Source organism: Esox lucius, chromosome 7 (assembly GCF_011004845.1).
Source record: "Esox lucius isolate fEsoLuc1 chromosome 7, fEsoLuc1.pri, whole genome shotgun sequence".
NCBI lineage: Eukaryota > Metazoa > Chordata > Actinopteri > Esociformes > Esocidae > Esox > Esox lucius.
In genome coordinates, this window is record NC_047575.1 from 8426028 (window position 1) to 8450868 (window position 24841).

General features: G+C 38.5%; 2 protein-coding genes and 2 long non-coding RNA genes across 4 annotated transcripts; all 4 read right to left on the reverse strand.

Annotated features, from left to right (window-relative positions):
- Nucleotides 1-10642: 10642 nt before the first annotated feature.
- LOC117594706 lies at nt 10643-11545 on the reverse strand. Its single transcript, XR_004575920.1, has 4 exons — nt 11511-11545; nt 11289-11399; nt 11049-11146; nt 10643-10953 (listed from the first exon to the last, which is right to left on the reverse strand). It is a non-coding gene; the product is annotated as an uncharacterized LOC117594706 (long non-coding RNA).
- A 79-nt stretch (nt 11546-11624) lies between these two features.
- On the reverse strand, nt 11625-13929 carry LOC117594707. The gene is made up of 5 exons (XR_004575921.1): nt 13745-13929; nt 12854-13071; nt 12391-12501; nt 12193-12298; nt 11625-12034 (listed from the first exon to the last, which is right to left on the reverse strand). It is a non-coding gene; the product is annotated as an uncharacterized LOC117594707 (long non-coding RNA).
- A 4191-nt stretch (nt 13930-18120) lies between these two features.
- Nucleotides 18121-20677, reverse strand: cd74b (CD74 molecule, major histocompatibility complex, class II invariant chain b). Its single transcript, XM_010866047.4, has 7 exons — nt 20484-20677; nt 20011-20180; nt 19835-19905; nt 19703-19730; nt 19405-19611; nt 19081-19122; nt 18121-18937 (listed from the first exon to the last, which is right to left on the reverse strand). The coding sequence occupies exons 1-7, from the start codon at nt 20558-20560 to the stop codon at nt 18921-18923; spliced, it is 612 nt and encodes a 203-aa protein (XP_010864349.1). The 5' UTR covers nt 20561-20677; the 3' UTR covers nt 18121-18920.
- Nucleotides 20678-21680: 1003 nt separating this feature from the next.
- Nucleotides 21681-24060, reverse strand: rps14 (ribosomal protein S14). The gene is given in 5 exon segments (NM_001303880.1): nt 21681-21791; nt 22140-22216; nt 22773-22934; nt 23114-23264; nt 24030-24060. Coding segments are annotated over 4 exon segments (456 nt in total). The 5' UTR covers nt 23263-23264; nt 24030-24060; the 3' UTR covers nt 21681-21723.
- Nucleotides 24061-24841: the final 781 nt, after the last annotated feature.

Below are 24841 nucleotides of genomic sequence, written 5' to 3' on the forward strand. Positions count from 1 at the left end.
CTCTAGCTCTTCCGGGGGGACACCGAGGCGTTCCCAGGCCAGCCGGGAGACATAGTCCCTCCAGCGTGTCCTAGGTCTTCCCCGGGGTCTCCTCCCGGTGGGACGGGACCGGAACACTGTCCCAGGAAGGCGTTCCGGAGGCATCCGAAACAGATGCCCAAGCCACCTCAGCTGACCCCTCTCGATGTGGAGGAGCAGCGGCTCTACTCTGAGCTCCTCCCGGGTGACTGAGCTTCTCACCCTATCTCTAAGGGATCGCCCGGCCACCCTGCGGAGAAAGCTCATTTCGGCCGCCTGTATCCGGGATCTTGTCCTTTCGGTCATGACCCAAAGCTCATGACCATAGGTGAGAGTAGGAACGTAGATTGACTGGTAAATCGAGAGCTTCGCCTTGCGGCTCAGCTCTTTCTTCACCACGACAGACCGATACATCGACTGCATTACTGCAGAAGCTGCACCGATCCGTCTGTCAATCTCCCGTTCCATCCTTCCCTCACTCGTGAACAAGACCCCTAGATACTTAAACTCCTCCACTTGAGGCAGGCACTCTCCACCAACCTGAAGTGCAAAAATCCACCCACCATTTAATCTCCGGTCCAGAATCCAAACCACTAGAACATTTTATTTCGTGCTGACTTTCTATTAGTCCTAGACACATGAGGGTGTAGAGAGAAACACACTAGATATCTTGAGGGAACGGAGGACCAGGCCATTTTCAGGGCATGTCCTCCTCAGTTTACTGCTCTCAGTACCTCTATAGTTCCAACCAACATTTTCATCCTCTTTATGTTACGAGAAATGTTTTTCCAGTCTGGATGCATCTTGTCCCGTAGTTGGATACAGCTTTGACATACTGTATACAGACTCAGTACTACCATGGGCCTTATGGTCTGTTTGTTTGACATGCATTAAATGTCTCCATATTTAATAAATATTTTTGAATTACCGTTCTGTTGGTCAGTCATTCTTCAATATTCATACTTAAATTATCTATGAATAATAAATGTTAGTGTAAGATATTTAAGCAAATAGGTTTGAAGGGGTGTAGTGTATGACAAATATATGACAACTTAGGTCTGTTCTTAGGCACAATGTGACGAAGAATGCCTGGATACAGTTTTTGACATTGTGTATCAGCCAGACACCTGAAACTTCCTGTGTTATTACTAATATAAACCTGTTACTAACTTGTACCAGATTTTATAGCTAATCAACATTTAGTGTTTGAACAACCCAGTTTATAATGATATACAACTCAGCTGATATAGAATAAACAACATTAAGATCTTAATTGAATCACAAATGTAAATAACAGTTCACGCTAAGTACTAGTGTTTAATAGATTTTATTTCAGACTGGGGAGTTTTAATTGTTCTGCTACAGTCTGACAATATTGCTGATGTTAGATTCTAAGGAAAAATCATGACCCCAAAATTAGTGTGTGGTATACAGGTCCAGGCATTCATGTTATTGTCATATATAAACAAACTGGACTAGAACATAAAAGGTTTTACTGGTAGTTGAGGGTCAGGCAGGTCCTCAAGTTTCATCAGAAATTCTGCTAGGCTGTCCACCCAATCCATACCTGGTAATTTGTGTTCACCTACTACCTGAAACATTTGTCAGCACTCATTTAAAATTGAACACTAATGTAGCTATAGTTTCTGTGTGTATAATCTACAAAGGTTCTCCTTGGTCATCTATAAATATTCTGTAAGGTTGTCTCCGTGTTTAATACAAATCAGAGCAAGAGTATTTATAACTGGAATACCGACCTTATGTTGGGTGTTCCAGTCATCCACTGGTGTTTTCTGTTCATCAAATTAATTTTATAAAAAAATAATTGGGGCACAGTGACTTTGAAAAAAACAGTGATGTAGCTTCAGGGAGACCTGCTCTACCATCAACATCCTTTAGATTTACTATTTTTCCATAGTTGTCCCTGAAGCTATATTGGTTGTTAATTTTGAGACGAGCTATTTTTTTCATCAACATGACCACATAATGGTGCACTTTTAAGACGGTGCCTTAACCCCCGCATCGTAGGAAAAAGTTCTTTAATTTTGACTCTGAATGATTAATATGAAACCGAAATGGAAACACAAGGAGTGTGGCTTGTTCACTATCGCCAGCAGATTCAGAATATGTAATTGGTGTCTTTCTGGTAGCTTTCTTTGATGAGGTATTGACGTTCAAAGTCCGAATCTTGAATATAAAGCTAACATCACCGCTGCTCCCGACCCACCAGTAATGGACGAGTACTCAAGAGAAAGTGTGTTGTATCTAGATCGCGAGTTGTCCTTGTATTTGGTGATTTGTCTGCGTAAAAAAGGAGATGCGTGTGTCATTTTTAAGTTGTGTATGTGTGGATATTTTTTGGAATACTTGCAAAAGAAAATGTGTAGAGACGCAAATAGTTAATCACTCATTCACATATGTTTTAATACAACAACGAAATGCTAAACTGTCGCGTGGATTTCGATTTACAGATGTGCACATCGCTTTATTTACCCACAAGACATTTGGCAGTAATTTGAGGCCATATATAGGCATATTAATTTAACAAAACATCTGCATCGTATTGAACACACTTCTATCTTTACATACACTCCGAACTGTAGTGTTGCTCAGCATCAAGCAGCTCAACTAGGCTGTGAACACGCGAGAACGCTATGAATATTCTATGAGGAGGCGTGAACTTCCTAGTATGACCAAAACAATAATTAATAAAAAAAGGAGAAGAAAAATATTTTTTAACCATTATTACATTTCCAATTTTAACAGAGGAAAGGAGAATTAAATCTATTTTTGTTATGAATCCAAAAATGATTATCAAAAAACGAGCCGTTTTCGGATTGGTCAATATTCGTTTGAAATCGGAAATAAAATATTGGAAGTCAAATATCAAAAAACGAATTGTTTCCCGTTGATCTTTTTTCCTATATTAAGACATAATGACCGAAAGGTGACCGGGTCCAAGTGTTAATGGATAATTCCTTGTTCGATTTTTTTTTTTTTTATGTAGAACGGTTATGTCCCAAAATCCAATGTCAAATCGTTTCTCGTTTATTGTGTCGAAAAGAAAAATGAATTATCAGAAAACAAGGAGATGTTTCTGGAGATGTTTCATTGTTTAAATTAACGATTTTAACAAATCTATCACCAACCTGATGCATTTCCGTATTCTTGTTATTCGTTTTATTCCAAAAACGGAATAATGAGAAAACAAATAGATTTTCATTACATCTACTTTTTTCTAATACCATTAAGCGGTTAAATGTTTCGTTTCTGCAAAGAGGGTGGGGTTCAATGTGAAATGCCTGTCATTGGCCAATTTTAAAGCTAAAAAGTAGGTCTACTTCCTTTCAAAATAAGAGTTGGACCTCGTTTTAATCTACAATATTGTAATTAATCAATTCAAACATTTAATTATGAATAAATTAATACAAAATAGAAATGTTTTATATCCAATACATTGATCTCTTTATAATTATTATTTAATTTATGTCGGTGTCAATGTTTAGCACTAAAATGTAATCCTATCAGTGTAATCTATATTTTTTGTCTTATGTCAATTCTTTCTGAATAGGTGAAATGTAGCAAAACTGGTGTTGTCATTCCATTTTATGTGCTCGGGAAAGGAGGACAGTATACTTTTTGTGTCAAGGACAGCATTCAACAACAACAGTGTTGAAATAAAGTATGTTGAAAGATTTAAATGAATAAGACCAATATATTACTTTCTAGGCCTACTTTCACACACACATATTTAGACATACAGACACACACAAACATGTTAAATTAACTATCTAAATGGGACACCTAAATAGATTTCCCCCAAAAGAACTTCTTTCAGTAATCCTACTACTAACCCTAAACCTTACCACATTGGTTCCCAAACCTTTTCATTCATATAAGACAATAAAAAAGTCATAAAACAATTGGCCTCATAATATAAACAATATATTAGTCATGATAACTTGTGTATTATTACACAGCCGGGTGACCAATGATAGGAAACACCAACTCGAAGTGTCTCAGGTGTTGGGCAACCACAAGCCGCCAGAACATCTTCAATGCGCTTTGCATAGGTTCTACAACCCTACTAGGTGGACTGAACACAATTCTTGTGTTCAGCAAAAATAAATCTCTCATTTGGTGTTTTGACAATGTTCAATTGTCAAAAAAAAAACAAATCATTCAATTAACCCTTGTGCCCTGTGAATGGGGGCATTGTAATCCTGGAAGAGACCCCCCCATTATGAGTATATAAATGTTTCACCTTGGAATAAAGCTAATTACTCTTTGCTCTATGGTGACACATGGACCCAAACCATGCCAGGAAAATGTGTCTATGTAAGCATCCTCCACTCATTTACTAAGGGTCTCCTTTATTTTGTAACCTTTGTTTAATTTGGTCTGCATCTTAATGTGCACTTTCTATGCAAGCATATCAGTACAACTCACCTAACAGTAATTCTTCCTCTAAACTGAATTGTAACTTTTGTCCCTAACACTGTAGCCAAAAGACGACCTGATCAAAACTGGGACATAAAAAATGTCCGCTTTTGTCATGTTTGTCTGATTTATCAAGGTTTTGGGTAATTTATGCCATGTTATATATTATATTCAGAAACATATCTTAATTATAAGTTAGCACTTTTATCTTCACTTTCCCCTGCCTGCATGACAGCTCCTCACACAAGTATAACTTAGTAAAATCTAGACCCATATTAACTTAGAGTGATATTGAGATGATTGTCAATGTAAAAATATAATAATATTTTTTTATTTGTTCCTGGTTTCAACACAGCTTAATACAATTTATTTGAAATACAGTATATTATTAATAGTGGAAGTGTAATGCCTTAACATATTCCAATATTCCATGTTCCAATGATTGTCTCTTTCTTTACTTATTCTTACCAGCTGTACTTGAATAAAAGTGATTTAATAGCTAAAACTATTTCTAACCAATATCAACACAAAGAAGTCCTACTGATTATTTAATATCCGTGCTGCCAGTTGAGGTCATATCCTAGTGCTTTACTGCAGACGTGTGTAGTACCCTTCCCTCCCAGTAAGACCAAATTAAACAGATTTTCCTAAAAAGGACTACTTTACCTATTGAGCCCTATTGAATCTGAGAGCAAAAGGGGTCCTTTGATTTGCTTCTGCTCAGTACTGCAGTTGCCTGGTAGCATGCACTGATATTACCTTCACATACCATTTCCCCAACACTTACCTGCTTAGTTCTATCTGACTGATTGCTCGTGTATAATCCTGAGATTTTTTTTTTTTTTTTGCAATTGAAAGAAATGAGGGTTGTATTCCCAATAAAGATGGAACTTACATACCTTACAAAACTACAGCAAAAACTAATTAGCATTCATTTGATGTCTGTCGACATGACAAATATATTCTGTTCCTGTGATGACTTGCCACAGGTCTCTTGAATCTTCATAAAATGAGATTTATTAGATACTGAGCGCTGTAATTACAGTTCGCAGTCTCCTGGTGCATGGTGATTCTTAAAAGGTGTCTGCTATGGACACACACATGGATCACTGTTATTGCATGTTGTCCTCTCTTGAAATTCTTAAGTCAATCATGTCAGATTACTATTGAAAGGGAAGGATTTTCTTTGGACATATCTATTGCTGTACCTGGGCTCGTTTTAACTATCCCAGATTTAACCTGGTTACCGATACCTGGCCTAAACCCCAAGAGCAAACAACATGGTTGATGCACTGTAAAACTCCTTTGTATGGTTGGAATCTAGGAAGAAACCTATAAAGGAACCAGACTTTAAGGGAAGACACTCATTACATTCTAATAGTTAGCAATTGTTTCATTGTCGCACTGATAACCAGGAACTTAGTAATATACACCAATACATTATGACCTGCCTAATATTGTGTAGGTCCCCCTTTTGCCCTGAAAACAGCACTGTCCCGTCGAGGCAAAGGACTCCACTAGACCTCTGAAGGTGTGCTGTGGTATCTGGCACTAAGACGTTAGCAGCAGATCCTTTAAGTCCTGTAAATTGCGAGGTGAGGCCTCCATGGATTGGACTTGTTTGTCAAGCACATCCCACAGAGGCTCAATTGGATTGAGATCTGGGGAATTTGGAGGCCAAGTCAACACCTTGAATTCGTTGTTAAAGTCGTTGCTTTCGCCAGTGGACAGGGGTCAGCATGGGCACCCTGAATGATCAGTGGCTACACAGCCCCATCCACAACAAACTGCGATGCACTGTGTGTTCTGACACCTTTCTATCAGTACCAGCATTCACTTTTTCAGCTATTTGAGCTAGCTCGTCTGTTGGATCGGACCACTTAAGCCAGCCTTCGCTCCCCACGTGCATCAATGAGCCTTGGCCGCCCATGACCCTGATGCCTGTTCACCGCTTTTCCTTCCTTGGACCACTTTTGATAGGTACTGACCACTGCAGACCGGGAACACCCCAAAAGGGCTGCAGTTTTTGAGAAACTCTGACCCAGTCATCTAGCCTTCACAATTTTGCCCTTGCCAAAGTCTCTCAGATCCATAAGCTTGCCCATTTTTCCTGATTTTAACACATTAACTCCCTGAATGTAAGTAACCCATATCTGAGGTACCTCAGTTTTATGTGAGAATGGTAGGCCCTATTTGGGTATCCAGGGTGTCTGCTGAAAGTTGAGAGTCTTGTCTTTCCAGCGGCGCCTTCCAATCTTTGGTGTGACTCACTAGCATAGAAATGTAGTTATTACACATAACCTATTACATGATTAATTGGGATTATTGTGTGTACAGTGTACCTCTGAATCATTAAAATAGTAGATGAGGGTTTTGTTTCACCAGGGCCCTGTATTTTACAATGGATACACCCCCACCTGAAGCAACTCCCAAACCACAGTTATTACTATACTCTTTCAATGTGCTGTAGTTTCAGTATTATTTTATTTGTTTTTTGAAGGGATAAGGGGAGATTGGCTGGCTTTTGCATGCAACGGTTTAACTGACAGTCAGTACAGTTCAGTTGTGGTGGGAGGACAGTTATGGCTGAAATCATATTTGTCCATTTACATGGGTTTACTTTAAGGACAGAATGTTCTCTTGCTGCCTAATATATCCCACCCACTGACATGATAACGAGATTATCAGTGTTATCTACTTGGTGGTCATAATGTTATGGATGATCGGTGTATGTTGCCAGCAGTCCTATGATCTTAATCACTATAAAGATACATTGCAATTTGAATGAATAAACATTAAATCCACGTATGTATTTATTCAAAGTAAAGGGGTAATATAGTCCCAGCTGAAGGCATTTTCATTTTAGTCATGGCACAGTCCCAAATTTTGAGAAGGTGATCTAGGAACAGATTGGTAATATTGTTGGTGGAAGTGCCTGGTAGTTCAAACTCTTATTTGGAAAGGAAGCGGACCTACGTTTTGGCTTTAAAACTGGCCAATGACAGGCATTTCACATTGAACCCCACCCTCTTTGCAGAAACGAAATATTAAACAGCTTAATGTTATTAGAAAAAAGCAGACATAATGAAAGTCGATTTGTTTTCTCGTTATTCCGGAAATGTAAACATGTTGTTGTTTACAAAACTTGTTTTCTGCTAATTTATTTTTAGTTTCAACACAATAAACGAGAAACGATTTGACATTGTATTTTGGGTCACAACCGCTGTAAAACAAACTGTTTTGGTCGTTATCTACATAAAAAAATTACATCGAATAAGGAATTATCCATTAGCACCTGTCGCGTTGGAGGTGGAGTCATGGCAGTTTTCCTGTGATGTCACCAGCGCTAGACATTACCTTTTTTGCTCATCAGCCCCTGTGGCTAGTGGTTTTCCAAAGTTACTAGCCAACATTTTGTTGTTGGAGAATTACGTTTTATTTGATAAAATCTGACTATGGTGTGCAACATCTTAACCTGTCTTGTTCACTGGTTCAGTCACTATTAGGCAAAGGTGGTAACCCACATTACCGGACGCCCCTCTGTGAAATACTTTATATAATTTGGCTACACACTTGAAAAATACAACTATTATAGTGTTAAATCTATTGTCCATGTCCACTTGAGCAGCTACTGCACGCTACAATGTCCTCCCGAATATCAACCAAAATATGCAAGCAATATATTTCTTCTTAACATAACCTTGAACTTTTAACGTTATTTAAAAAGAAATATCAAATCACCCAAGAGCTTTATAATTATCGCATTCAAAATTATTTTTGTCTATTTTTGTTATGCTATGTTCTTGTTAATATAGACTTGCATAAAAAACGAAACAGAGCTGTATTTATTACAGCCTTGTCAAGCAATTTTTTCCCCATCCTTGCCTTGACGCCAAGTCATTTATCTTCCTCGCGCTGTACTAGGCTCTGCTGCTGTCGCTTATCCAGCGTCTTCACGTTCATATGTTTATATTGCGAGGAACTTAAATATGTTAATTACATATACATTTTTTTACTCTATATATTGCATATACAGCCCTAATGTTTTTGGTGATTAGTACATACCCCAGTCTGATGGTCTTTTCACCAGTCATCTTGTTTGTCTCGAGATCTCTCTTTAAAAACAAATCTGTAAATTTAGGCTACTGTCACCTGAAAAAAAAAAAAGTTAAAAGTAAAAAAAAAAAGTTATGCGGATTAGATTTAGTTTGAGGTTATTACGTTTTAATTGAATATTTTGCCATGCTTGGGAGGCTGTTGCCTTTGAACTTTGAATGCAGGGAAACCCTATTGTGGAAAATGCCAACCTGGTGCCCCCTGTTTTTATATATCCTTTTAAAAAACAGTCTACCTCTTTCCTTTCTGTTTGGAGCCAATAAACTAATCTAGACAGTTTTTCGAATCGTTAGCGTGTAGAAGTTAAAAAGTTAGCATATTTAGAAAGAAAAAAACGTAAAAACTGTCTGGATGAGTTTATTGGTACCAAATGAGAGTGGAAATGAGGTAGAATCATCTCTTGGGTGGAGAACACCTTTATTTTTAATACAATCATCACACACACACACACACACACACACTCAGCCACACCCTCTTTAGAATATTGGTGTGAGTGGGTTTAGTGCAGTCTGAGCTGTAACCTTCACACCCCCATAGTGTGGGAGGTTGGTTACATAGCAAAATGTGTTACATTTAAACCAATGGAAAGATTGCAGCTTACTTAAGATGCATTACTAATGTGTGTAGACTGCATTTTCTGTTTTGTTTAGGTTTTTAAGCTGTATACCATGTTATACAATATGATAGAAGATGCCTTGCTATGTAGCTTACTTAGCCATTTCTATGCTTACTGGTGGACTTGATCCAACTCAAATCAAACAGAAACTGTAGTCACGTTTATCTACTCTGATTCTACCCTGAGTATGCTCCTCAACATACAGTTGAAGTCAGTAGTTCATAAATACCTTAGCCAAATACATTTAAACTCAGTTGTTCACAATTCCTGACATTTAATCCTAGTAAAATGTCCCTGTCAGTTAGGATGACCACTTTATTTTAAGAATGTGAAATGTCTGAATAAAAGTAGAGAGAATGATTTATTTCAGCTTATGTGGGTCAGAAGTCTAAATACACTCAATGGCCCTCATTTATCATTCTTGCGTAGAAACGGGCGTATATGTTGGCGTAAGATTTTGCTTACACTCCTCTCATCGCCTGATTTATGAAACTGTGCGTACCTTTAAAATCCAGGTGTACGCAACACCTTCCCTTGATAAATGCCTCGGATGAAAACGATCGTCATTAGAATAACACGCCCCTATATATTCAAGTCTCCGCTTCCCCCACGCCCTCATTTTACGCCATTGACACACGGAAGACGGCAAAAAAGAGAAACTTCTCTGACGTGGAGACAATAGGGTCTAACTGCAGCTTGCAGCAGTCGCTCATGCAGCACCCCCTGCTCAGGCCGCGCCCCCTGCTCAGGCCGCGCCCCCTGCTCAGGCCGCGCCCCCTGCTCAGGCCGCGCCCCCTGCCCGTTTTCTTTGCCTTCAAAATAAAAGCCCCCTTCTTCTTTTGGCTGTACAAAAATGTATTTATAGCTGTACAAAAAATGTATTTATAATTGTGTTTTTCTAAATTCTATTTTTCTAAATAAATGCCCGTTCTTTATAGTTTGGGGTGGAACTACAGAATGCAATTAAAAAAACAATCATTTCATGTTGTATGGGATTACTTTTTGTATTTGCTAATGTATAATAAATTGAACTGCAAACAAAACTATTTATTTAGAAGTAAGCAAAAACACACAACAATGTAACAATTCAACAATCTAATTATTCTTGGTCTTAATAAGTGGATGTAAGTTATGTACTATGTGACAGTACTATCACATAGTGGGCTGGTCACAAGAGGACTAGAAGGCTCTCTCTGGGTCGAAGCACTGAAAGAAAAATCCTCTACTGCAGTTTACATGTGATTCCAAAGGACTTTATGCTGATCAGTATCTGTACGTAGATGTAGGCCCTTTAATCCTGTGGGTATGGAAATGTCAGACTGTCTGTATTATTATATTAACAAATGATAAATGTACAGCACTGGGTAGAAATCATATTGGTGCAATGCATTCAATAAACCGGATCACCAGTTGTACACACGATCTCCCCAGTGTTCAGAAATGGACTCAATATTCAGAGGATTTGAATTTTATTCCACATTGAACAGGATGTTATTAAAACCAAAAAAGCATAAAGTAGACTCTCAATAGATGTTAGTTTTAACATTTTTAAAATTATACAAAAAGTTCACCCAAAGGTTGTTTAAACATATGACATCTCTTTTTTGTCATAACCAATTAATTAACAGTCTGTAATAACACTGGAGAATTCAAAATTCAATCCCAAGTTTCCAGCCACAAATTTTCACGGGGGCCTGCAGCTTGAAAAACACCCAGCTGGCTCAGGGTTGTCTGCCAACAGTTAGTATACGTGTCCGTTCTCACTGAAAGAGAAAATAAGTAAATAAATGTAGCAAATACATATTCAATTATTTTTTCCCCCACACCCCTTTGTTACACACAAACACCTTATTTTTACCTATTGCATTTGGCGGCAAAAGTGATCGCAGTAACCTGGATGTGGGTCTTCTGAGTAAACTGCTTCAAGTACACACCTTTGTCCTGTTCTAACATATCCTGTAAAAGAAAAAGAAAAAACAGAATGATGATTATACTGACCAGTGACCACTAGACTCAGGATGTGGTCTAAGCGTAGTTATGACATCAATACTGAGTATAATGACAAAGATTCAAATCCATCCAGTGTTAAGATGTTTACCAGGTGTGCAGTTTTTGAAAAGCATTCCACATTCACGACAGGTGTCCACGGAGTACATGGTGTAGAATTATTTTCTTTAGGACTCAGAAAACCTGCTCCATGTAGCGACACCTGTGAAAAACAAATTATCAATCAAAAGTGAACATTTCCATAAGGTTAGTGAAAACACACGTGAGGTACTCAAGTATTGTATACCACAGCACCCTTTATTTAAACACTTACTGTCAAGCCACTGAAAATGTGCCCATCTCCTGAAGGAGTCAGTGGACACACAAGAGCCAATCTTAAGTATGCCTTATCTCCTTCCTGTAGTACCACTTCATTTAGGATTACAGAAAGCACACATGTTAGTAACTGTAAAATACAGGTCAGGCAAAATCAAGCATAGTAAAGACAACACACTGACTACACTATTGCCTGTACAAATGGCAACAATCATAGCATAGCAGAAATATGAAAATTAACAATTATTGGTGAGAACATCTATCATAACGCATTGCCCTGATATTGATATGACTGTACTAAGGGATGTATAAGCATGAGACTCTTGCAGTGACAGGGCAATTATTGTGCATAAGGTGCTCTATAGTGTGTGTCATGGTGGTAGTGCAAATAAGTCCAATAGTGCAAGGATAAAGGGAGGTGTTGTGCCATGTTTATTGGCTAATATAGCCAGTAAAAAGTGTAAGCAGTAAGTAAACATTACCTCCAATATGATGCACCTGTCATCCTTTTCTAATCGAAACCTTTTGAGGAAAATGATATTATATATAAAAAAAAGAAAATTATATTATAAAAAAAACATAAGGTTGTTTTATATATATAAAACAACCTTACGTTTTTTTTATGAATTAATCAAGACCGGATAAGGCCACTGGGTGTCCTCTGCCATCATCATGCTCACCTCATGTTCCCTCTTGCTGACCTTTGGGACCCTGTATATCGGCTGCAGTGAACCTTGGAGCAATGCTCTGGCCTCATTAGTCCAGTATGCAAACCTCTGTCCATGGCTTTTGAGTAAGTATATTAGTAAAATAATAAAAAAAAGTAAACTAATGTAGAAGCAATGTATTGTAGGAAGTAACATTTAGAGTTGTCTTACCCGTCAATCTGGAACTGTTCCATTAGACTAATGCACCACCATTTTCGGATGCGTGCCAGAATATTTAAGTTGAGGAGGAATGTTCATGTTCAGTCACAAATCACTATTTGTCTGCAAACCATTGGCATGTCAATTACAGCAGAGTACAAAAAGTTAAAGAGCCATGTTAAATAGTCCCACAAACAGTTATTTGATGTGTGGTTAATACTGTAGTGCAAAGTACTTTATAGATCATGCTTAGTTAGACTTCTGGAAATTGTAAACAATTAACCAAAGTCAATGTTATGTTAGGGTGGATTTAAGTTCCTCTTATACTTGCTCTTATGTGAGAAGAACAATAATGAACCAAAATGGAGCCTCTGTGCTCAGGCTGAGTGCATACTGTAAAGTGTAAAAGGCAAAGATCTGTGAGGTTATATCATTTTCAGATAATAAAAAAATCAGAGACTAAAAAGCAATTTACCATCAACATTAAGATGCCACAAGAATTTACAGTAGTTTGATGAGGGAAACCCTGCAACAATTGGGCAAAGTGTTAAATAAGCAATATAAAAGTTTTTGGGTCAAATCAGAAATATAGACATGTGCATCCAGGTACATAAGTTGTTGGAGAGATGCACCTCAATGTCTTTGCCAAATTTAGTTGTCCACTGGCCCAGAGCAATGTGATGAGCTAAGTCACTGTCAAAATCAATCAAAATTACAAATTACACACCTTATACTTGTAATAGTATCAAAAAACTGAAGACAATTCATATTACTCGATTCCCTTATATTCAAAATACCACTGTATGCTATTGAAATAGAAGAGTTACAATAGCCACCCACAGGGCTTAAACAGAATAAACTAACTTATATAGCCATTGAACGAGGGTAAACATTAAAACAGCCTTTGAACAAGGCTTTACTTTCATGCTTATGGAATCCAAATACAAATCATAGTACCCTGTTGCAGACCTGTTGGTTGTGAATTTTGTTATTGGCCAAATCTGGACAATCTGTACCTGCATTTTTGGAGTACTATGAATTCTATAGGATTTCAATACTGAACAAGCCCCAGAACAGGGCTGATTTTTGTCATGTTACGAAACCTAAAGATGGTATGGTAACAACGGTTGCCAAAGCCAAAAATATAATGCGAAGTACCTCACTCAAACTAACACACACACTACGCTAGCATACATGTGCATACACATAGGTATTTTAAGCTAACGTTAGCATACTTCTAAAACACCCTTTTAACTATAAGCAATCGTCAACCTGAAATCAATAGCTATCGGTAGTAGCCTAATATAAATTTTAAACAAACCGTAACGGGCTAAATAACTCCATATTGCTATTATCAGTAACTTACCAGGTGCTTCCCGGGAGTTGTTGCCGCCATGACTCAATATGGCAATATGGTCCATCTGCGTCTTGTAAACAAACCGTACATGTCTGAAAGTCGGAAGTTGCGTGCCAGCGGGGGCGCGGCGTGAGTGGGCGCGGCGTGAGCAGGGGGGACTGGCGTGAGCGACTGCTGCAAGCTGCAGTTGGACCCTTCTCTCTTGTAAACAAACCGTACATGTCTGAAAGTCGGAAGTTGCGTGCCAGCGGGGGCGCGGCGTGAGTGGGCACGGCGTGAGCAGGGGGGACTGGCGTGAGCGACTGCTGCAAGCTGCAGTTGGACCCTTTTCCGTGGAGATTGAGACGATCACCAGGGAGGTAGAAAGAAATAAAATTGTTTCATTTGGCAGTTTAAAAAGCGGAATAAAAGATGATGATGTGATGTGGAGTACCATTCATTCACATTAATAACTGCATGACAATTTGTAATATTCGTCTTATTATTTCATGATATTTATCAATGACGTTTATTGTTATTTAGAAGAAGAATGTCGTTATTATTATTATTTCTATTATTGTCTAAAAGAAGAAGAATGTCATTTTTATTATTTTGTCAGTCTGAATTATATTTTGGTAATTGAAAGCCTTTTATTACTGAACCCAGTCCATGCGCAACTGCCGGGCCTAACCCTGAAACGTCATGTAAAGCGCACAGACTCGCATCTGAAGGAATACATATAAGTCAAATGCTTTGGTAAAGTCACACAAATGAAACCTTGAAGTCCATGTTGCACAAAAATAAACACTGAAGTTTGTAATTATGTTGTTGTTTTTTTTTTTACAGTAGGTCATAATATATCACATCTTTTAGTTTGTCAGTGCGTTAGGATTTTCTTTTCTGCGCTGTTAAGGTTTCATTTCTCTCCGCCATGTCCATGTGCAATATTTTGTTGTCATCCATCCACCAAAGATCACTCCAAATATAACTATTAATACTGTTTTATTTTCAGTTTACATCTCTGTACTGGCATAACATCAGTGCACGAGGGAACTGCAGCAGGGGCTGAGTATACGGCTACACATTTTTTACTTGAGGTCAAAATAAAAGTCCCGTCTCTTCACACATGCGCACAATTAACTCTTGCACAATTTTGGGTATACAACAGTCAGTATCATAATTAAACAACATAATATAACATAAATGATGAGAACATATAACTCAACATGCGCATTTCCGCACTAACTCAAAACGTGCGTACACCACCTCCTGAGCTGGCGTAGGATTTGAGAGTGCGGTACGCCAACGTCCATATTGATAAATCTCAAAGTCACCGTGGTTTTGGGTGTACGCCAGGTGTACGCTGGAAATTTGGTGTACGCACTTTTGATAAATGAGGGCCAATGAGTATTTGGTAGAATTCCTTTTAAATTGTTTAACTTGGGTAAACATTTCGGGTAGCCTTCTGCAAGCTTCCCACAACAACAAGTAATTTTTGGCCTATTGCTTCTGACAGAACTGGTGTAATCGAGTCAGGGTTTTAGGCCTCCTTGCTCACACACGCTTTTACAGTTCTGGAAATTGCTCCCAAGGATGAACCAGACTTGTGGAGGTCTACAATTTCTTTCCTGAGGCCTTGGCTGATTTATTTTAAATTTTCTCATGATGTCAAGCAAAGAGGTACTGAGTTTGAAGGTAGGCCTTGAAATACATCCAAAGGTTCACCTCCAATTTACTCAAATTATGTAAATTAGCCTATGGCACAGTCAACATAGTGGATGTAAACCTCTGACCCACTGGAATTGTGATATAGTGAATTATAGGTGAAATATTCCTAACCGACTGGCCAGAACTATAGTTTGTTAACATTAAATCTGTGTTTCAAAAATGTGTTTCAATGACAAATTGTAATCTTAACAAGGGTTTGGAGCTGTTTCACCATAAATGTATCACAGATATCTGCCCCACCACATGCATTTGGTGCCCTTTTAATTTTTTTCGCCCCTGCCCCTCAGATAGCCTGAGTCCGCCATTGATGATTTACATTGGACGCAGCCACCTCATCTCCGTCCATACAGGTTGGCCAGGTGATTCTGCTTGCTTTGCATCACAGAAAGTTTTGTTAATTGGTGATCATTGGCTGCTGATGACATTGACTTTAAGCTAAGTGTGCAGGTGTATAATTACAGTTTATTTCATTTGCGTTTTGAAAATCCAATGATGGTTGCCCTAATAATCACAGGTTACTTTTGTGCGGGTAAAACGTACATTTTGTGTGCAAACGTGCATTCGCATGCCTGGGGTTTCTGCAACGTTATCTGCAACAAATCTTATATACAATAATGTCAGTACCCTTTTTGGGAAATTGACATTTATTTTTCAACAATGTTTTGAAGCAATAAAAAACATGAATAAAACAAATAACAGAATAGTTTAACACATCATTAGATTTTGGGTTATGTTCAGATAAAAAGTCAGGTCTGGAAGAAAAAGGGTTATTGGATTATTTGGAATGACTGAATATCTGACAGACCTTGAGCATGTAATGTAGAGATTCAGCCCAATCATATTGAAGTAGAAAGCCATGGTTTAGAAACCCTTTCCAAAGGCACTGTACATAACCCATAAGGTAAAGTGCAAATTCTATTTCTGGCAATACTATGCAAATTCTAACATTGATTGATCCCGCAAAAGGTGTTCAATTGGTTACGGGCTATTCCTATTTGTTTTCTACTGCCTCTTAATATGAATGTAATCTAAAATCAAATTCAAAGTATTCAGATTACGTTACTGAGTTTGAGTAATCAAAAAGTTACTGATTGCAAATGTGGACAGGTAACTTGTAACTGTACCGGAGTCACCTCTTCGCTGTGGACGTTGAGACTGGTGTTTTGCAGATACTATTTAATGAAGCTGCCAGTTGAGGACCTGTGAGGCGTCTGTTTCTCGAACTAGACACTAACATATTTGAACTCTTGCTCAATTGAGCACCGTGGGCTCCCTCTCCTCTTTCTATTCTGGTTCGAGTCAGTTTGCGCTGTTCTGTATGTTCTGGAGTTCTACACATCGTTGTATGAGATCTTCAGTTTCTTGGCAATTTCTCACATGGAATAGCCTTAATTTCTCAGAACAAGAATAGCCTGATGACTTTAAGAAGAAAGTTATTTGTTTCTGGCCATTTTGAGCCTGTAATTGAACCCATAAACACTGATGCAGAAGATACTGAGCTAGTCTAAAGAAGATGAATTTGGAATAAAGTTTTTATGTACATTTTTTAAAAATGTGTTGCGATATAATGACGTTTTTCAATGTTATCATAGAAACTTTATTCAATATATATGATATATGATAATTTATTTAAGTTATTGCAATATATAGCTCCAGAAAATTTAAGACCACTGCACCCTTTTCTCTCATTTCTAAAAAAAGTTGAAGAGGAAATATTTGAGTGAGGAACAGAAGCGTTTTAACATTTTAACTCTCTTAATTTTAACCCTTCTGTTCCTCACTTAAAACCTTCCTTATCAACTTTTTTGGAAAGGAAAGAAAAAGGTGCAGTGGTCTATTCATTTTTTCTGGAGCTGTAATTGCAAACACTCTAGGTGTGATTTCTTGACCAAATCAAAGGTTGTTAAAGTTGTCCAGTGAAGAATGAAGGTATTTTTTAACGTTTAAATATGTTTACAGCAAATGTCTGTTTAATCTCTGAATATAAAACCAACTTAAAGCCTTTGGAAATATACAAAGCAAACACAAAACAACACAACCTGAGCAATATAATCTTGAGGTTTCTAAAATACGTTTATTTATTGATTTTTAAACCAAAACTATAGTGCTGAACCACTATAGTCTACTTTCTAGAAAGTCCCACCTGTTTCAAAAAATGCGCTCTCTGGGGTGTAGGGAAATGTTCCATCGGAGGATCAGCTTCCCTTTCAATTTCCAAGTATCTCAGTAGCTTTTCTAGGTACTGATAGGTCTCTGGACTTAGATGGGATTTGTGCCAGAAATGCTAAAATGCTATCATTTACAAACAGTAGTGAGGAACCTCCCATTTACCTCTTCTACCTCTCCTAGATAGTCATTTTGTTTGCTTGGCAGTGACCTACACCATGCACATATAGAAGATATAAAGATTGTATACTACACTACAACTCTAAGTTGGATAGCATATTTCCTGAAACATCTCTGAGATCCAACATACCCAGGCCGCCAGCTGATTATGTTGAGTCCGACTGTCTGAGAAAAACTTACATGCCACAAACGACACAATTTAGTCACTGGAACATAATCTTTTGTGATATAGGTGCTTCCTGTTTTTTATGCCCTTGTTCTGTATGGGTCTTATTTGTTCCCCAAATTTCTTAACCACAAAAAAACAACAGAATCATGTATAATGGTCTGTCTGTTTTTATGCGTGTTTATTAGAAATAAATATAAACATTAAAAGAAAATAATTTGTTTAAAAACATAATTTCATTTTGGATATGTCCAGACTTTTACTTAAACATGTAAAACTAGCTTACACTACTGTAAAGCAGCGAACTCCAATGTTTAATGGCCACCCAGGTGGACCAGGACAAATTAATATCAGGTAATACATCCTGAATAATTTCTAACAATGGTTTACCAGTTTCAGGCTACAGACCCTATCACAACTCAATAAAATAGTGCAGTTATAATATACCATTACAATTCTATTAGAACAATTTACTTCAGGTAGTATGAATGTGAAATGAAAAATAAAAAAGCATTGGCACCATTTAAACTGTAAAAACGGGCAGACTGTTTCGATGGCATGGAAATAAATTCAGTTCAGTTTTTCCAAAATGTTAAAATTTCCCAATATAAAACTTGCAGAAGTATTACGTCATACAGGGTTCCATTTTCAAGAATCAATAAATAAAGTTTAGTTTGTGGCATTTATTTAGATTTCTTTCAAATGTATTTTATTAGCTAGAATAACACAAACATTAGGACTGCTTTCAGCTCAGTTATAACAATTAGTTTAGTAACAGTACACCCATGAACCTGACTACATTATATAGAATATTGATTATTTGAGAAGCTTTTCTACAGAAAAAACATTTAAAAGAGAACTTGTTGGTATCCAAAACCCTGTTCCAGATTATTTCTAAATGCCAGAGAATCAGGGAGTTCCGAGAGGAAGCGCGTACATATAGATATGACATCCAGAAGGTAAGCTTCACTGCTCCACATCATCTGAAAATGAACAGTGGAAGAGCCAGATCAATTATTTCTAACAGCATACAATTGAGGTCACAAGATCAAAACAATGTGCGCTGTGAAAAATGGTCAACAATAAATGTTAATTAACGGGAGAGTCCCTGCTTCAGGTTACATACCGATGAGAAGGTTGTTAGGTAGGGCCATCATATGTCCAAATCCTGCAAAAGGTAATCAACATGTATGTGAATACATGGATTCATTCACTCAAGCATCTATAAATATGAATGTAATTTGGGTAACTTTATTTGACAATCAGTAACATTTCATCCACATAACTTGCCCTACCTCTTATTCTAACCCTAACCTGTGCAAACAGTTGTTTATCAACCGACAGTTTGTTGATAGTATGAACATCTGTAGAGCATCTAAATAAGGAAATCATGACTAAATAAAAGATTCTGAAAGGTTAAAAATCAACTTCAAACCCGACCCCAACTTACCAGATTTGGCACCACAAAGTGCAGGTCCAGATCTTATGGTCCCAGGAAGTGCCTTACCACTGGTGTCCACACACCAGCAGAGGCCTTTGTCCGCCCAGCATTGCTGGAGCTTGTAGTTGCCGTCTTCATCACACTGAGGTTGGAAGGACTTCAAACCCAAATGCTCAGCCGCTGCAGCCTCCAGCTGACACTTGGTAGCTGAGCCATCTGCAGATAAAACAAACATCCAGCCTGAAACACCCACGAGCAAGCAACAAGAACTGATGCAGAGGCTGGGGAAAAACACTACATCTCATACCTTCCTTGTGAACATGGGTAGAGGTCTCCTGAAAAAGGAAGTAAAAATACAGAACAGAGAATGAAAGCCTACTCAAGAGACTGCTGAGCTTCATAACTAGTTTTATGTCACGGTCCATAGCCGGTGACTAACCTCATCAGTAGAGTCATCATCCATCAGTTTCATGCTGTTCATGGAAGCATGTTGCTTCATGGGGACAGCAACTAAAGACAGAGAGAACTTTTCTTATAGATTTAAAAGAGATTACATAATACATATGTATATTCTGAATTAGCATTATTTTCCAGATTATGAGGGAATAGTCTCACCAGAGCGCCCTTTACTCAGCTCTTTCTTCAGGGAGTTGGCCTGTTCCTCCAGGTTTTTAATGTCACCCTTCTGACCCAGGACAAAGTAGGCAGTCAGAGCCTGGCCAGCAATGAGCAGGCAGGCCAGGAGGGTAAAACCAGCTATCTTAAAAGCCCGCTTATTGGACCCTCTGTGAAGAATGCAGAAATATACAAAAGATCATTTTAATACAATATTGTTTTGTAGTGTTTTAGCTCCTCTGAAATAACTTATATATGAACTAATACATATAGAAGTGATAAAGGCTATTTAAGATGTGAATCAATTATTAGACTATCTTACAGCAAGCTCTATGCTGGCATATACACAAGATCTATAACAATAGGGAATTGAGTTGTTTCACAGATTCTTATCTGAGTTACGCATTTGTATTTATATAAATAACATGAAAATAATAGAAATTTTCAAACTAATGTATTTTTAGCTTTCTTACCCTGCTGTAGTTCCAACATTTATTGCTGTTTGCTCACTTGGAGCTCGGATCAGGGGTTCATGCTGAGCTTCGGCCATCCTGCAGCGATCTCTCGGTTACAAACTTCCAAATGTGTTTTAATCTCAAATGGTTTAGCCAAATCACACCACTTATAAACGATCTGAAGAGAACTGACACTACTCGGGTTCATGGAAAGTCCCAGCTATTTAACAGGAGTTTAAGTTTCATTTAGGTCTGGTCACATTTAAGTACTGCTGATTGGTGAACTGATCAGCATCACCAGTTGTTGGCAGGAGATCTTCTTAGACTCAAAAAGGAAGTACATAGCTTGAATTGGCTGCAACTAAAGTCAACATGAATTGGTTCAAGTAATCCAATGTTTAGTTGGAACTTAAAGACCTTTTCAAAGATTAGGCCTAGAAAAAAAACGATTTCAACCGACATGTGCTTGTTTTGGAAATATCAAGTAGCTTTGTAAATGAAGTGATTGATCTGGTGAGGTCAAAAACATGTGGAACAGAACACAATTAGGTTGCATGTCTAAACTAAGCCGTTATATGGTTTAGTGATACTCCTGTACATGCTGTATCCATGTTTTAGTTGTCCTACTAACTACCACAGGGGTGTCCAAGTAATTCTGTCCAAGGGGCCAGTGTTCTTCTGTAGAGCTGCACTCAAAACAGTTATTTACCCCCTGCCCTCATAGCGCCATCACTTCTAGAAATGGGCCCAGAAACATATGGACCAACCTCAACTAAATGGAAAACATTTACATTGGAAGAGGAGACCAGGAGTAAATTGAGAACACATTTATAATGCGGTTACTTAATTAAATGCGAACTCAAATCCACATGGGAAGGCAGCAGCTGATTACATCATAGACTCTGGTAAAACAATCAAACAGAAAATGTATTTAAAGGTGGACTACAGTATTCAATCAGGAAATCTGATTAGTATAGATCAAAGCAGCTCTGGCTCCATCTATTGGTAAAACAATGCAATAGATCAGTGAGTCCACTGATGAAATCAATGTATTCAATTGGACTTAAGAAAGTCATCATAAAGCCACTACTCTTACAAATTGACAAGTATTCAGTCAGACCAAACTCTTGATAAAATAATGAAAACACTGATGCACAGGGATATCCATTTGTAATAAGACCTCATTCTCCAAAAAAACTACAGAAAGCACATATTGGAATTAACCTTTTATTGAGTGAAAGTCTCAAAATAAGCACATTTACAGACGGCGTCCACGTCGACCGCCCTTTCTGCGGGTGCTGTCTGACGGAATAGGGGTGACGTCCTCTGAAAAAACAGACCACGGATTAGTGGGATTCACATATTCCCGAAATGACTCTCACAATTTCTCTCTCTGAAGGGCATTGAACAATGTCCTACACTAGGGCCACACTTATGGAAAGGACAAAACACATTGCCGGAAAGAAAAAATATACAGGCCTGGAATACATGCAACTTAACATTTAAAACCTCATAAAATAAAAGCAATAAAACCCAACACTTTCCTCAGAAATACACCCAAAAGCAGGGCAGACCATTAACACGCGGATAATCTATGGATCCATGGAGTTGGGTTAAGTACATCCAAGACCAAATAAACGGCATTCTCTTTTGTGGAACCCAGCCAGATCTTACCGATGCGTCCGATCTTCATGCCAGAACGTGCCAGGGCACGGAGGGCAGACTGTGCTCCTGGTCCCGGGGTCTTTGTTCTTGAAAGACAAATGGGAACATAGTCAAGTACAGAAACTATTCCAGACAGCCAAGCAAACTGAGGTCACTAGTTCGATGGTCCATTTCAGGAAAACACATGCAGAAGTCAACCGGACATCTGATTGACTTATCCAAAGGATGAGAGTTGTTGCCAAATTCAATCACGTAAAAGCAAACTGATTCACATGTAGGGTTAACTCCATGTGAAAGGGCTTGCCTACAGTCAGGCCCTTGACACTGAACATTCAATTGAGACCAACATTAAAGTATTCACACAGCCCTTCAGAACCCCAACAACCGAAACAAACAACCACCTGACTGCATGTACATCTCAGAAGTACTAGTATGGGCAAAGTGGATAGTCAATAGCACTAGTCAGCGCTAAACAACTGTGGGCCAATAAACAAGCACAATTTATGTTGACAGGATCATGTGAACTTAAATTCCTATACAAAATGAGTGGGAAGTAGCGTATAGGCTGAAGACAAGCAAAAGACGCATCTGAGGTGAGTGCAAGAGGGCCACCATATGAGATCAGGTGGAGGGATTCCTTACCTGTTGCCACCAGTGGCCCTCAGCTTGATGTGCAGGGCTGTGATTCCAAGCTCCTTGCACCTCTGGGCCACATCCTGGGCGGCCAACATGGCGGCGTAGGGAGAGGATTCGTCTCTGTCGGCCTTCACCTTCATACCACCGGTCACACGGCAGATTGTTTCCCTTGAGGGGGCACGGACACAGACCACTTAAAAACAGGCATCCCTACACCACAAGTTAACAACTCAGGGCCAGTTAGAAAAGGGCAAAAAGCTTGTGCCAACAACATTCATGTGAACACAGATTTTACAGCTTCCGATACCGGGAATGCTGCGTCCCAAGGCAACGGGTGCAGTACTTACTTGCCAGAGAGATCAGTGACATGGACAAAGGTGTCGTTGAAGGATGCAAAGATGTGGCAGACTCCGAAGACATTCTCGCCTTCGGCAACCTGGGGTCCCAAGGCAATGACCTGTTCTTCCTTCTTTTCCTTACCCTTACGTGGTGCCATAGCTGAAACAACAATGCATTCATAGGGTCATTCCACCAGTCCATCACTAGCATCCCAACAAGCGCCCTGGTGTAGCGAGAACTAACTAGTCACCAACGGAGGTGCTGGTAAAGATGGGACCTCCGTAAACACGCAATTCCTTTACTACTGCATTTGTAGTTAGCAAATTACACTGACTAGCGACGTCTGACAAGCATCAGCGTTAGTTACGGTATTACTGCAACAGACCAACTTGCAATCCAAACATCACATGGCACTAGACCAACAGTAAGCTGGCGTTGCCAGAGATCGCAAAACGTAAAACACGACTTGAGGAACTTGCGTTAATGTCAAAGCAATGCAGCTAATGTCTAAAATTCGAGCAAATCACATCAACCAACCACGACGACAGCAGCCTAGATAGCCACAGTATCTTGCTAGCTAACCATTAGCAAAGTCCTAGTAACACAACTGTACACACATTTAAAGGCTTAAGACTTCACGGTAGAAAAAAAGCAATTCGATGAAAACAATACCGTTAACATAGCAATAAATCACTCTAAATGTCTTTGAGGGAGCAACATTCAGGCCTAGCTCCAGTGATAAAACTCGCAGCTTTCAGCTGACTATAATGTAGACCTAATCGACAAACTCCTAAAGCTTTTTTCAGTCAAATTGCACATTTTCCATGCCTATCCAAGTTCAGTTAATAGATTAAAAATAAAATGGGAATGATATTCTTTAATGGAAACGTGATTACTTTGGATATAACTTCTGCGATAATTTACCTGTGTGTGTCTCTTGTAAAGCCGAAACAGGAAAGGAAAGATTCACTGCTACCGGGTTGAGAGTTCAAGAGTTTTTTTCCGGAAGTTTCCTCCGTCACGTTACTGCCACTAAGCGGTACATATGTATGCTACACGAACGTGCTCAAAAAGAACAATATTGTCTTGTAGATCCGCAGAATAATATGCTGATTGTATAATGTTGTTTTAAAGAAAACTATTCTATTACATCCTATCATATACCATGGACATTACTATTTAATTATTTAAAAAAATACCATGCCAATTGTCAAATCTTTAAATAGTATTAAAACTATCACATGTGAGAAATTTTATCATACAATAATCCTGCACCTAATTCATGCATTTCATGCTTATTCCTGTAATGCATTTGGAATGCTTTAGATCTAAGCATGTAATTTTTTTTCAAATGGCAGATTTATTTTCAGGGTAATAACACATAAAAAAAGGCCAGAATTACACTATACATTTTAAAATAGCTGCAACCATGTCTGTTACAGCCTTTTTTCTTGCTAAGTCTAATCACCCGAGAGGATAGCACCTAAGACTCTGTGAAAGTGGCACCCATGAGGTACTCGGCCAGTTGGCAGTCAAACCCTGAAGTGAGTTACCACTATGTGGTTAATGTTGTGGCTCATTCAGAATGTCAGGATGATTGAATGCCCAGTGTTGGCCAAGGAGAGATGGTGGATGTTAGTGGTAGAACAGGGTTTTGCTCACTCGGGCATACATTTAACAGGAGGTTGAGCTTTACTCTGAGCTTTTTACTGAGCATACTCTCGATGACATAGACC